Source organism: Myotis myotis, unplaced genomic scaffold (genome assembly GCF_014108235.1).
Source record: "Myotis myotis isolate mMyoMyo1 unplaced genomic scaffold, mMyoMyo1.p scaffold_m19_p_3, whole genome shotgun sequence".
Lineage (NCBI taxonomy): Eukaryota > Metazoa > Chordata > Mammalia > Chiroptera > Vespertilionidae > Myotis > Myotis myotis.
In genome coordinates this window covers 122,454,809-122,469,014 of record NW_023416335.1, presented here as the reverse complement: position 1 = coordinate 122,469,014, position 14,206 = coordinate 122,454,809, and the positions used below count along the sequence as shown (strand labels likewise).

Sequence of the window (14,206 nt, the reverse complement as noted above, 5' to 3'; positions counted from 1 at the left end):
TTTTGGTGTGAAGTTGTATAAGTTCCTTATAATTTTTGGATATTAACCCCTTTTCAGATGTATCATTGGCTAATATCGTCTCCCATCCAGTAGTTTGTCTTTTTATTTTGTTGATGGTTTCCTTTACTATATACGAACGTTTTATTTTTATGTAGTCCCATTTGTTTATCTTTTTCTTTTGTTTCTCTTGCCCAAGGAGACATATACAAAAAAATATATTGCTAAGAGTAATGTCAAAGAGTTTATTTTCTATGTTTTCTTCTGGGATTTTTATATTTCAGTCTTACATTTAAGTCTTCAATCCATTTTGAGTTTATTCTTATAAGAAAATGATTTTCATTCTTTTGCATGTATCTCTATCCAGTTTTCTCAACACCATTTATTGAAGAGACTGCCTTTACCTCATTGTATATTCTTATTTCTTTGTCATAGATTAATTGATAATATAGATGTGGATTTATTTCTGGGCTTTCTATTTTGTTCCATTTCTCTGTGTCTGTTTTTGTGCCTGTACCATGCTGTGTTGATTACTGTAACCTGTAGTATAATTTGAAATTAGATAGCGTGATACTTCCAACTATGTTCTTCTTTCCCAAGATTGTTTTGGCTATTCAGGATCTTTTGTGGTTCTATGTAAATTTTAGGAATATTTGTTCTAGTTCAGTGAAAAATGTCATTGGTATTTTGATAGTGATTACATTAAATCAGTAGCTTGCTTTAGGTAGTATGGACATTTTAACAATGTTAGCTCTTTCTGTTCATAAGCATGGTATATGCTTCCATTTATTTGTATCTTCTTTTCTTTCTTTCTTCATTATCTCATAATTTTCTGAGTATAGGTCTTTTACCTTCCTGGTTAAATTTATTCCTAGGCATTTTATTCTATTTGATGCAATTATAAATGGGATTGTTTTCTTAATTTCTACTTCTGATATTCATTATTTGTGTATTATTCATTATTTGAATATTAATCTTGTATCCTGCTATTTTACTGAATTTATTTATTAGTTTTAATAGGTTTTTCTGGGTATAATCTTTAGAGTTCTCTAGGTATGGTATCATATCATCTTTAAATAATGACAACTTAACTTCTTCCTTTATAATTTGTATGCCTTTTGTTTCTTTCTCTTGTCTGATTGCTGTGGCTAGGACTTCTAATACTATGTTGCATAAAAGTGGTGAAAATAAACATTCTTGTCTTGTTTCTGATCTTAAAGAGAAAGGTTTTGGCTTTTTATCATTGAGTATGATGTTATCTGTGAGTTTGTCATATATATCCCAGCCACAAACATTTAATTGTTCCTAAATATCTATATTTTGATATATACTAGAGCTGGGTAGAGGAATTTTAAATAGTCTGGGATCAATAGGGATAAATGGAGTCAAATTCATGGAACTTCCCTCTCTGCCATCATTAGGAAGGTATAGTTACTAAGTCTCCTGTTTAGCACAGAGAGCCTGTGACTTAGCAGGAGAAGGAGAAGATCAGGTTGAATTTGGTGCTGATGGTAGAGGTGAAGAAATATTAGAGGGCATAATCACACCTTGAAGCATAAGTTCAGTCATTCTTCAGAAAAACTATGCCATGTGCTGTTCCTTATGGGGTGGGGCTGAAAGCATTGTCAGCATGGGCCCATCAGGAGTCCCCATGGAGCCCCGGTGCCTCTATGGGCTCAGAAGCCAACCTGAGATGGCAGTTCTTTATGTGGTTAATTCAGAATTATCTGTGTGTGGATGGGCCTTTTTGTACAATTTGTAGTTTGAGTTCTCCTTTTTTAAAATTAGCAAAAGATATAGCTAAACTCTCAATGACTATCCCAAACCTAGATGAACATCAGGATCACCTGTGGAGCTATCAAACAAAACAGATGTCAGGGCCTTCTCTCCCAGAGAGAATGACTCAGGGCCTGGAAATGTAAAAATAAATAGATAACACCTTCCCAAGTGACTCTGAGCCATCATGGTTCCCAGCTGACAAGTGTTTCTCAAACTCTAATAGGCCTAGCAGTGTCCTGGACATCTTGTTAAGATGCGGAATCTGACTCAGCAGGTCTGGGCTGGGCCTGAGATGCTGCATTTCTAACACATGGTCAGAGGAGGTGATGCTGCTGGTCTAGGGACCACACTTTGAGAAGCAAGCCTCTATATCTTATTCAAAGATGTTCATGCCCTTCAATGAGAATTTTCTGAGCTTCTCCCACGTGTCCAGCACCCACGAGGCACTCCTGAGGACTCAGTATGAGGCACCCAGCTGGGTGGCCCAGGGTTTTGAGAGCAAGTGTAGAAGGCTGTGTCAGATGGCAGACAGCGTGGTGAAGGTGTGGTGCAGTAGCATCATAAATGTGATAATTCTTAAGATTCTTGAAAAGCTAACTCATTCTGCCGTGGCAACCAGCAATCAGAGGTGTCAGGCGATAGATTAAAGCTTGACACATAATTTGATTGGAGAGGAACTGAAGATAGCAAGTACTTTATATTTGTGGAGCACCTTATTTTTCCATGGAGCTCCAAGCATGCTGCCTGCTCCCTCACCTGGGGAAGGGAGGGTAGAGGGGAGCTTTAATAACAGGCTGCAGGTTCTAAAGCCGTATTATTAAGTGAATGCTGGCCAGCTGTTCTCAATGCCCCTTCCTCCCACAACCTGAAAAGCAGCACAAGAATAAAGGGCTAAAATAGCCCCAGATTATACATAGCAAAGACTTACTCGTGGAAGAGGTTCTGTGGTTGGAACAGACTCTCAGGGGAGGTATGGAGCTCCCTGAAAAGGAAGGTCTTACTATCCCAGCTCAGCCATTTCTGGTCATGAAACTGTGGCCAGTCGTCACACAATGAAGGAAGGAATCAGAGTCTCTGAAAGGTCCCTCCTGGCCCCCACATTCTACAAAGTATGACATTAGACTCTCTGGGGGCCACAGGATGGGTCAGAAGTGTTTGTGCATCAGAGGGACCCTAGAGGATCCTTCCAGCCCAGAGGGAACCAAAACCCTTTGGCTCAGAGAAGCACCTTGCTTTATGAGGTGGGAGCATCCTGCCGCTGTGACTGTTCTCCCCCCGCCTCACCCTCCCTCATCCTCCCCACCTGGATAGCTTAACCCAGCCTGAAGGCCTTCTGCAGAAGAGGCCCAAGCCGGGCCCAGACACACTCTGTTCTGTGCTGATACTCCTGCCCTTTTACATTTCCTACACACCTTATAGGAAATCAAAGCAGTTAGTCATTCCTGCCAACTCAGCATTCCCAACCCTCCCTACCTCTTTCTCATCTCTGCTGCTGGGACTGGCTTAACCAGTCCAATCTGAACAAGAAACTGGTTGAGCTGTAAGAGCCCCACGTTTAGACCATGGGACACACCAGACATCTGAAGGCTTTGGGGCCTGTATCAGACAGAGAAAATAGGATTTAGAATGAGCTTAAGTGGGTTGGTATTTCCCCAAACCCAGATTTTTGGTCCTAGTGTCTGCATGTTGAACTTTTACTTTAGATCTTTTTTTGTCATTCTAGAGCACTGTATTGTTAGATCTATAAGTCAAGGAAATGGAATACGACTGGTATCATTAAACCTTTGAGCTGGAAAAAAAGGGGAAATTAATCCAATGCAGCCTCTTATTATAGAGATGAGAAATCCTGAGATCCAGAGAGGAAGTGACTTGTCCAAAGGCACTCCGGCCTGTGGGACAGCACAGCCAGAACTAAAATCTAGGGCTTTGCCACTGCGTTATGTTTCTCTCTCATCACATGGCCCATGGTTGAAATCTGCTTCTGAGAAAGAGGTGTTCATTTCTTTTTCAGTCCTGCCAGCTCTGGTCTCAAAGCAGAACCATTAGTTCTTCAGCAGAAAGGGGTCAGGCCCACTTTCTTCCCCTTTTGTGGACTGTTGGCTAATTCTCATTCCGTGATCTTTGTCATTGGTGACAATGTGCAACACAGAGCAAAAAATAGCAGATTTGTTCCCCACATTCCAAGCTGAGCTTGAAGTGCTGGCAGTTTAAACGAACTACACAAATAAATCTTGTTTTGACTCATAGTCAAGGGGTGGATAAATATGGAAACCCCCAAGATATAATTTTACAGTAATTTTTTTCTTAGCATAACTGCAAGCTTTAATGTGCTGAGAAATTTTTGTTCTGGCTCCAGAAAGATAGCAGCACCCTCCCAGTTAAGTGCTTTTCTTACCTCCCAGCAAATAGATGTGCGTGCGCGCGCGCACACACACACACACACACACACACACACACACTACAACCAACCAAACCCAACAGCTGCACATTCGGAGCTAAATGTCAGTCCGCTGCTCCAAATTGACAGCCTTGTTATTTAAAATCAGAGATGCATAATCTTTTGAATTCCAACTAGTCTATCTTCCAACAAGTTCAAGTTCACAGAAAGGCAACTAAAGTGATTGGAGGTGTAGAGAGGCTTCTGTATCTAAGTCAGAAGAGGGAAACCAGCTCTAGAGGCCTATTTCACAGCTCAGAGCAAAGAGGAGCAATTGGGGCGGGCCCCACAGGACAGCAGAGCCAGGTCTCCTACAGAGATTGTGTGCACGGCTAAGGGGCTTCAGCTCCCTCTGACCTGGCATGACTATGGGACTTTACCAATAACTGTAGAAACATCAGCAGAGGTTGGAGGACGTAGACTTGTTCTTCAGAAGAGGTGAACTTTGGACTTTTAAAAGGAAGTGTTGCTTCATCAGGTGGATAATTATGAGCATCTTTGTGGCAAGTGATATATAGGCTGAAAACCTAGTTATGTGTACAAAAAGGGTGGAGTTTAGTCAGAGGTTAAAGTGAGAGAGGACCATGAGACACCCACCCCAGCCCCAACCCCTCCTTGTGGGTGGCCCTGTGTCAGAGACTGACTTGGGGCTGGAGTGACGTCCACTGGTTGCCCACGGTAGCACACTCTCCAGTGTTATGTGTGGTCTCACTTATTTTTGCCACATCTTTGGAGAGAAACCGAATTCTCCTTTATCAGTGGCAGGCCAGGGCCCCTGAGAGGGAGTGAGTTGTGCAGAATGTCTGTGAAAGAGGAACAATGCAAAGAGCAGAAGCCACGGCTCCCGATGGGGACTTTCTGCCCCTTATAAGCTCTTCTATGTTTATATCCAGGAATTTCTTTTACAAAGAAGACTTCCCCTTCTTTTCCCAAGGGGCACACTGCTATGTGTGGTGCACAGGGCTCAAATGTCAGGCTTAGGACTGTTTCCTACCTCATCCAATCCCCTCCATCAGTACGCAGCATGCCCTTTAAAAGGGAGGAAACTGAGGCCACCATTCATACCAGATTGGGTTAGACTCCTGCCCTGGGATTTCAAGTCTGATGCTCATATTTTCAGAGTTTCCACGTCAAGAAATCCCACAAGCTTTAGTCATTCCTCACACATAAATCTACAAATATCTCTCCTGTACTCCAAGCAGCAAGCCCTTTGGCCCATCTCCTGCCTTCCTCCTCTTTTCTTCCTTTTCTGTATAAAACTCTTTGCCCAGGTTTCTGCGGCACAGCACAGTCAGAGAATGGGGGCATTCCCATTAACGACACAGCGTTCTTTATAATCCATAAGTGGGGTTTTTACTTGCAAATTTTTAAATGCAATCCACTTTACACATCAACTACAGTACACATAATTGAATCTATTTTGATGGGTCAGAAGACAACGTAAGATCTTGTGCCTTTGAGTCACCATTACCAACATTATTTACCATCTTACCATGGATATGTGGAATACTGCTTTTAGAGAGTTCTAGTTAATGAGACACTAAATAGCAGAGAGTTTGTTGGAAATCAGAATTTAGAGGAAAACATTAGAGAATTGTGGGCCCATATACTAAAGGGTCCTCATAACTCAGTGACTTTGATGTTGAATGTTCTCTTGGACTCTCTGAGCCTCAAAATCTCATTGATTTAAGTTTTTCCTGACTGAACAGCAATAAAATTGAATGTATACTTTAAGAAATCATTGGGGCTTAATTTCAAATGTAATTGCATTTAAACTTAAAAGAGGTGTACCTATTGGATGGGCTTTGGACATTTATTTGGAATGGCAATGTAAAATAGCTGAATTATTGGCGAAACTATAACTGTTAGCTTCTTCTCCCACAGCCCCCTCTCTTTAGTACATTTAGCTACAATGAATAACTATTCTCTACCAAATTATGATCAAAAGCCCCTAATTAAATAGCTCACAAGTAAAAATAACAACCTGCTTAAATGTGAACATTACCCTATGTCCTTACTAAATAGCTGTGTGGCCTGGGCCCTTTGCCCTCAGGAGAGGGACAGATGGTGCACCCACTTCACAGGGAGGACGCCAAGGCACGGGGACTCTGGGTACACAGGCCCCTGCTGGTCTGCCGCAGCCGCATGAGGAGTAAATAGGGTTGACCCCTTGAATAATTCTGTCACTTCTGGCCCAAGAGGTGCAGTTGCTATGGCCACACAGTTCTTCCCACACAGGGCTTCCTTCAGACCCAGAGTACCCAATGACAAGGCTCTGCAGACCCACGTGGTGACCTCCATGAGGCACACAACAGTCATTTTCCAGGCACCGTGGACCCAATAGCATGAATCAGATTTGGACCCAACCCTCAGAGAGCTTACGTGCCCAATATGAAATGCCTGGAGATGCCACTTCTAACCCAGCAACCCCTAGAACAGCCCCAAACCACATTGCATTAATTCCTTTGGTTCAGTCTTGTTAAGACTAAGTCTAGTCATGTAGGAATGGCCTCAGGGGGCTGTGAGCCCTGGAGAAGGACACATAGTTCAAATGTGCCCTCATCCTGATACCCACTCCCAGCACATCCAGGGGGTCTGTGTGTTCTGTCCACAGCCAAGGAGAGTGGCGAGGCAGAGGTCACTGCACTGACAGGGACTGGGGGCACCCAGAGGCACCCAGAGTGGGCCTCGGGCACCTGGCAGAAGCCTTGTAAACAGAGGCTGCCACAGAAGGTGGGTCTCCACTGTCAGGATGCCTCTGTTGTCACCTGGCCTATTGCAGCAGCAGGGCATTCGCAGCCGGATGTGTCTTTCCATCCAGCATTCCAAGCCTGCCCCCGGGTTCTCCCTGTGGATGCTTCTCTGAGTGGGGATGTCTGTTCCGCAGGAAGCTGTGGGGGACCGTATTCCTGTACTTCTGCTGGGCAATAAAATTGACAACGAGAAAGAGCGGGAAGTTCCCCGGGGTCTTGGAGAACAGCTGGCCAAGGTAAGAGCAGGCATCCCCATCTCTATGGACCGGGTGGCACCCAAGGCAGTTGGGCATGTGCCCCAGAGCCTTGGGGGGAACCTTCCCTGGAAGCCCACTGGGAACGGAGCGAGTGGGCAAGATAGGCGTCCAGCTCCTATGCATGTGGAACTTTCCATGGGAGCCTCAGATTGTAAGTGGGAGTTGGCCAGGGATGACTAAGGTGTGGGGAATTTTCCCAAATTCTTTCCCTCAGAAGTCAGAATTAGAAATTCTTAGATAGTGAGAAGTTGGTTATTTTAGTCCCTATCTGATGCTTGAATCCCATCATCTGTGTTTCCACTTGACTGCCTCCCGGGATGGAACACTCACTCACGGCAAGGCTGGTCCTTCTTTGGACAGCTCTGTGGAGAGTGCATCCTGTCTGTCAGATTGAGCCTCAAAGCTGTGAACTCGAGACCAACGCAGGGCACACACTAGATGGCCTGCCGTCAAACAAGCAGCGGCCCGCTTGCCCAGGCCCAGAACCAACAAGGTTGGACGGAAATCAGGCAGCAAAGCACGCCGTGCTCTCCCTGGGCTGCTCCAGCCCTCAGCATAGTTTTCGGGGCACCGTGTGTCTGGAAAGATGGGAGAGCTGTTCGGCCAAGGATTCATCATTTTAGTGTGCTCAATCTAAACAGAGGCTCGTGGCTCAGCGGCTGGGACAATGGGCACAGATGGTAAGATCCAAGGAAAAAGAAGGAAGAAGGGCCCGGTAGGTGTTCCTGTGGAGGGTCGCCAAGCAGCTACATCCACAAGCCCTCATCCTCAATTCCCAAATCCAAAAAGCTTTGAAAACAAAGAGCGGTTTTGACTTCATCTGGCAGAAGAATCTGACCAGAACTGACATGCAGCTATTTATGGTCTCTGTGTGCCACACTCTGAATGAATATTCAAATGTTTCACTGAAGAAATATTAATATGCTTGGTTACAGGATGCTGCCCCAGACCCACTGAGGGTACTATTTGATATCGTGTATACATGCATTATCTTTCTGAAACTCAAAATTTCTGGATTCTAAAATACAACTGGATCCAAGGATTTTGATTAAGCAACTGCAAGACCTATATTTTTATCATCCCGTTTTCTTTCTCTTTCTTTCTTTCTTTCTTTTTTTTTTTTTTTTTTTTTTTTTTTGTCAGTGAAAGAAAAACAGGCTCAGAGAAATTAAGTGATTTATTCAAAGTATCACACAGGTTCTCAGTGGTGGGGTCTGTAGTTGAGGCTGGAAGACAAACTGTGTCTTCCAATTTCAGGCCCTGTGCACATCCCCCACCTCCCCCTGAAACCTTCGTTCTTCACAGACTGGCCAGGAGTTAGGGTCTGACTGAGGCGGGAGGGGCAGGGGTGAAGAGGCTGGAGGACAGAGCTGGGTCCGTGGGGTGTGCAGCAGGAAAGCTGAATTGGAAACAAGCATTTGCAGAGTCTCTTGATCTGCAGCCACAAAAGAAGTGTCCTCACTCAACTGCCTGCATCCCCACAGGACATCAGCCTCCAGGGCTCAGTGCCATCAGCACTGTCATGAGGAAGCAGGACAGCTATAAATGGGAGTGATAAACAGAAAATGATAAGCCTTGGCCAAGGGCCCACTGTGCTGTGTGTGCAGCCCCGCCTCTGCCTGGTGAAGGGACGGACAGCTGTCCATGCACCAGGGCTGATAGCCACGCTGGAGTGCTAATTAACTGTGTGAAGGAGAATGCCTATGGGAGCCCTCAGTGACATCTGCCCCTAGGCCATGGCATGCCTGTGTCCTGGGAAAGGTAGGCTGCTCGGAGCCCTGCCATTAACTAAAGACAGGGCTGGAGCAGGCAGGCCACTTATACCTTCTCTAGCCTCAGTCTTCCTGCCCATGAAGTGGGAAGAATGTTGCCCATCCTGGCCTCTGAGTCTTTGCCTGTCTGCATCACAGGCTGGTGTGAAAAGGAAATGAGTACACGCTTTACCAGAGAGTAATTAGAGGGAGTGTGAAGCACTAAGGCAGTTTATGGTTTTGTTGCTTCACAGTTGTTACAGCTCACCTGGGAAATGGTTACAGAACTTTCCTGAGAAGACAGAAATCAACCTCTTAGAGAATGGCGAGGGGTGGAGGAATTAAAGGGGACTTGGAGAAGAAGCAGGGGTGTTGGTAGATGCAGACAGGGTGCTCTCCCCTACCCCACAGTTCCCTCCAGCTCCCCTCCTTTTATCCCCTCTGTTTTATGATTCTAGGAGAACAATCTGATCTTCTATGAATGCAGTGCCTATTCTGGTCACAACACCAAAGAGTCCTTGCTCCATTTGGCCAGGTAGAGGACAGCTCCACGGATGGGATGGGATAGGTGGGATGATGTGACTGCTTTGCGGGTCTGACAGGGACCACTGCATTCACCACCACCACCCACACCCACACCTGCGACCTCACTGCATTCACCAACCCCACCTCCTATCCCAGAACTCACTGCACTCCCCACCACCCCACTCCCCACCTGTAGCCTCATCTCACTCACCACACTCCCACACACCCCTACTCTCAACCTCACTGCATTCACCATCATCCCCCACCTCCCACCCCCAAGCTCACTGCATTCACCATCATCCCCCACCTCCCACCCCCAAGCTCACTGCATTCACCATCATCCCCCACCTCCCACAGACCTCTGGTCTGTTTTCTATGTGCCTGAGCCTCTGGGTAAATGGGCTGGTGGCCTGGGCCTTTGTGTGTGATTCCAGGGGTCAAGGGCAGCCTCTGAAACACACACAAAAAAAAGCCAAGAAGGAAGCCTCCCTGCCTGTCACTGGGTCTGCAATCTTCTCTCTTAAAGGCTGCCTTTCCCCAGGAAATCTTTATTTTTATTGCTAACACTATTATAGATGTCCCCCATTTGCATACCCCCTTTAGCCACCCCCTAATTCCCCCCTCCCACCCCCATCACCACACTGTTGTCTGTGCCCTCTTTTTAAATGCAAATGATCATGGGAAAGGTCATATCTTAGGTCCCACAATCCTGGCTCAAGTCTTAGCAGGGATTAGTTGCCAGCCAGCTGGGATCAAGGAGGGGTTAGGACTCCTAGGGAGGGGGAGAGGGAGGGGGAGAGGGAGGGGGAGCCCAGGAGAGAAGGGCTGTGATGGGAGACCAGAGGCAACCAAGGTGATGGCATTCCAAGGGCTGGTCCCATAGAAAGACACTTCCATAGCCTCTGCCTACATCACAATTAAGAAAACGCCACAACACACAGGGCCCTATTTTCCATACTTGAACATTCACTCCTTCATCTATTCAGGCATTTATTTCATTCCATCCATGCACCAGCTAACAGATATCTAATAGTACTCATTTGTGCTCAGCATTCATTCTGGGGCATCTAAAAACATTTTAGGTGAGTAATTAAGAGCCCAGAACAAGTTCTATGCCCTGGCGAGGTTGTAGAGCGATGGAAGACCCTGGGGAAAGTTTTAGGCTTTTCTCTGCACTGATTCTCAGAGCAAGTCACTCTGCCTCTGAGCTCTGCCCCTAACGTAGGCACATCAATCATACCTTCCCTGCCCACTCCCAGTGTTGTGAGAATCAAAACAGGTGCTGAAGGTGAAAGCACTTTGACAGTATGAAGAGGGATAAGATTCTTAACACTGTTTTTAATCCTTCCTTTCCCACATTTAATCTGGAGTTGTGGCCACATGGGACAGCCCTTCCATAGAGTTAATAACTAAGAAATATATTTTCTGAGCCTCTATGTGTTCCGGGTACTGTGATGGGCTGCAGAAATGAAGAGACAAACCGTAGTCTCTGCTCTCAGCAGCTCCTTCAGTGCTTGAGGGAGCGATGGGGTTTGAACAGAAGGGTCAGAGTGCTATCCTCGCACTACACCACCTGGACAGTCAGGGGAGGCTTCCTGGAGGAGGTGGGAAGGCTCACTATTGACTGAACTCTGGCTTTACACATTATACTCATGGGCCTGTAGTCCACAGGGGGAGACTTGGAATACTCTCTCTGATGCTCTGGTGAGGTTGCGGCCCCTCAGTATTACCCAGAGGGTCTGTAACCCAAGGGCCTAGCAGCTACCCACTAGTGATGCTATTCCTTCCCTCCTCCCAGGATCCTCAAGGAGCAAGAAGACACAGTGAGGGAGGACACCATCCAGGTTGCCCGCCCTGCCAAGAAAAAATCCTGCTGTGGCTGAAAGGCACCGCTTCCGCCTCTCCCCCAGGCCTGGCTCACAGGGCCCACCTGAACGCTGCGCATGGCTCGGCACAGGTGCCCCCGCCGAGGCCGGCCCAGACCTCTGTCCTTGACAGGGACTTGCCTTCCCCAAAGAAAGGGGAGCACCTCCACTCAGGAGAGCTGCTCTTGGAGCACCTTAGAGTCTTTCCTCTTCCTTCTTTCTCTAGATCCCAGATGCCCATTCCTTTCCCTCCCTCCCCCCACCTCCAGCTTGGCTTCCTGGGGAAAGAAACAGATGGGCTTTCCCAGAGAAGCCACCACGTGCCTTCTCCACCCCCCTTCTCCCCCCAACCCCCTTGCCTTTAAGAGCCTCAGCAATGCAGTTGCCATGGTAACTGTGCAGGGCAGACTTGCTGCTTCCTGCAGGCCACAGATACAGCACCTGTGCAATGAATGCCAGGGTGGCTGGTCGGGCTTTGGCTCCTGTTCTCTGGATGCCAATGGGACACTCTTGGCATATGCTTCATGGACCTCAAGGTGCCTGTGTGGTGTTCAGGGGAGCAAACCTGGGCACCCGCATCCTATTCCTCACCCACATCCTCCACCCCCAGGGGTCCTGCTCCTCTCCAGGCTTCAGGGCCCAGCCTCTCTCAGCAGCCACTGGCCCGTGGTATTTGCCCCACGGGTTCTCAGAAACAGTGCCTTATAAGAACCCCAGCCTTTTCTCCTCACCGCCCACCCACAGCCAGGACTCCCAGGTGGGCTGGGGTGATAAATGGGTGCCTAGAGTTAGGGAGTGGGCTTACTTCCTGCTTCACTTTCAGAGATGAAAAGAAAACCAGGGGGGAAAAACCATCTGCTGCTAAACAGAGCGACCATTTCTGGAGGGTATAAATAAACTATAGCTATGTAAAGCCATTTTCTAAATGTTTCTCAAAATAGCTCTCTGAGAAATTGTACGTGATGATTGACAGGGTAGCTTGACATGCAGGCAGTGAGGCCCAACACCAGGTCCATCATTACTGACTTCATTTTATTTGATTTGAGGTTTTCCAGAAGACCGTGTGTGTGTGTGTGTGTGTGTGTGTGTGTGTGTGTTTTAAGTGTGGCTGTGATGGTGACATTTTGCTGGTGTTTGTCAAGAGAGTGTAGCTGCTGGCCTGGGCACCGTGACTGCAACAGCTCAGGGCATTGGAATGAAGGGAAGGTCTGGGCCTGTGGTGGTCTCTGGCCTGGGTGCTGATGAGTGCCCAGCCCTGGCTGGCTGGCAGCGGAACTGGCGAGGGCACTCTTGCCCTGGGAAGGAAGTTGGATGAAATGACCATAAAGATCACTGCCGATGACCATTCTCGGGCTGTGGGCCCAGGCCCGCAGGAGAGGAGGTGGTGAAGGCAGAGAGGCAAAAAGTGCCCACACGCCTCTGAGAAGATGACTCAAGACAAATGCACACAGTCAGCCAGGCTGGGGAGAGGCGACAGTTCCCAATGCTCTTCCCTACATCCTCTCCACTGACCCCCAAAGGGGTCAGAGCCCCAGGGGTCGCCAGGTAAATGCCCAGTTCTTTTGCAGACTCCTCTCTTCTCTGTCATCCAGCCTTCAGAGGCACCAGGGAGCCCGTGAAGAGTGTGGAACAAAACCCAGCAATGAGCACTGGAAGGTGCCCCTTGATCTTGGGCAAGCCGGCTCCCTCCCTGGGCCCCCGTCTCAGCAGTAAAGTGAGCAGTGGGCTATTTGATGCTCCAGGCTCTTCCCCCTCAGAATGCTTTTGACGACCTGCTCATTTTCCCACTTAGGCTGCTCTGGCCCCACTCAGAGTTCGAGGGGAACTTAAAGGAGACTCCATTTCCTGGGAGAGGACACTGGTGGTGGTCTCATTCGTGGGATGCGTGGGGGACGGTCACCCGGCGGTGGCCCTCTTATCTGGTGTGTTGCTGTGTGAATGTATGTTTTACGTGTATGGAGTGCAGGTGGAAGGTAGGGATCGCCAGGGAGAAAGGGAAGCAGCTGTCCTGCTTCTGATGGAAACAGGATGGCAATTGGGATTTATGGGGCAAGCAGGCTCTCCGTGGGGTTCCCTCAGCCATAGATGCATCTGTCCCTGAACACCTGACCCCTGGCTCGGGCTGCATTTTTTCCATTTAGGAGAAGTGGATTCAGGACTTAGAGCAGGGTGGGATGACCCTAGTGCCTGGCCTTCCAATGTGTGGGGTAAAGCCCCACAAACCCTCAAAGGTCCCAAGAGACAGAAGGGCAGAAAGTGTCTTCAGGCCTCTGCTGCTCCCTTTTCCAACCTCACTTGAAGAAGTGTGGAGCATGAGGACTTCAGAGAGACTCTGAGAAGTTCTGTGTCCCCACGTCTCAGCCTTCCCTTCTCTCCTCCCCTTCTCTCCCATTCCTTTTAAGGAATTTTTTAAAATATATTTTATTGATTTTTTACAGAGAGGAAGGGAGAGGGATAGAGAGTTAGAAACATCAGTGAGAGAGAAACATCGATCAGCTGCCTCCTGCACACTCCCTACTGGGGATGTGCCCACAACAAGGTACATGTCCTTGACCGGAATCAAACCTGGGACCCTTGAGTCCGCAGGCCGACGCTCTATCCACTGAGCCAAACCAGTTAGGGCACTCTCCCATTCCTTTTAAACCACCACGGTGATTAAAGTCACCCAGGGATGGTCAGCCTGGCCCCGAGCCAGCAGTGCTATCAGAAAAACCTCTTCTCCATCCCATTTACATTGCTGTTATGATCTTGAGCAAGTCACTTCACCAGGCTTCACGTTAATCTGTAGATTAGAGGTTTCAACATCAACCTCTCAGGGACATTTAAACTAGTAAATAAAGCA

General features: G+C 47.6%; 1 protein-coding gene across 9 annotated transcripts in view; it reads left to right on the top strand.

Annotated features, from left to right (window-relative positions):
• Positions 1–13,748, top strand: part of CRACR2A (calcium release activated channel regulator 2A) — a 138,107-nt gene extending 124,359 nt beyond the window's left edge. For 8 of the 9 annotated variants that reach the window (XM_036300460.1, XM_036300452.1, XM_036300456.1 and 5 more), the window contains 3 exons: positions 7,101–7,202; positions 9,433–9,509; positions 11,298–13,748. In XM_036300460.1, the coding sequence (XP_036156353.1) occupies positions 7,101–7,202; positions 9,433–9,509; positions 11,298–11,382 (264 nt within the window). In that variant the 3' untranslated portion in view covers positions 11,383–13,748. The remainder of the gene's footprint in view (positions 1–7,100; positions 7,203–9,432; positions 9,510–11,297) is intronic. The other variant, XM_036300461.1, reaches the window with a different exon arrangement.
• The last annotated feature ends 458 nt before the right edge of the window (positions 13,749–14,206 follow it).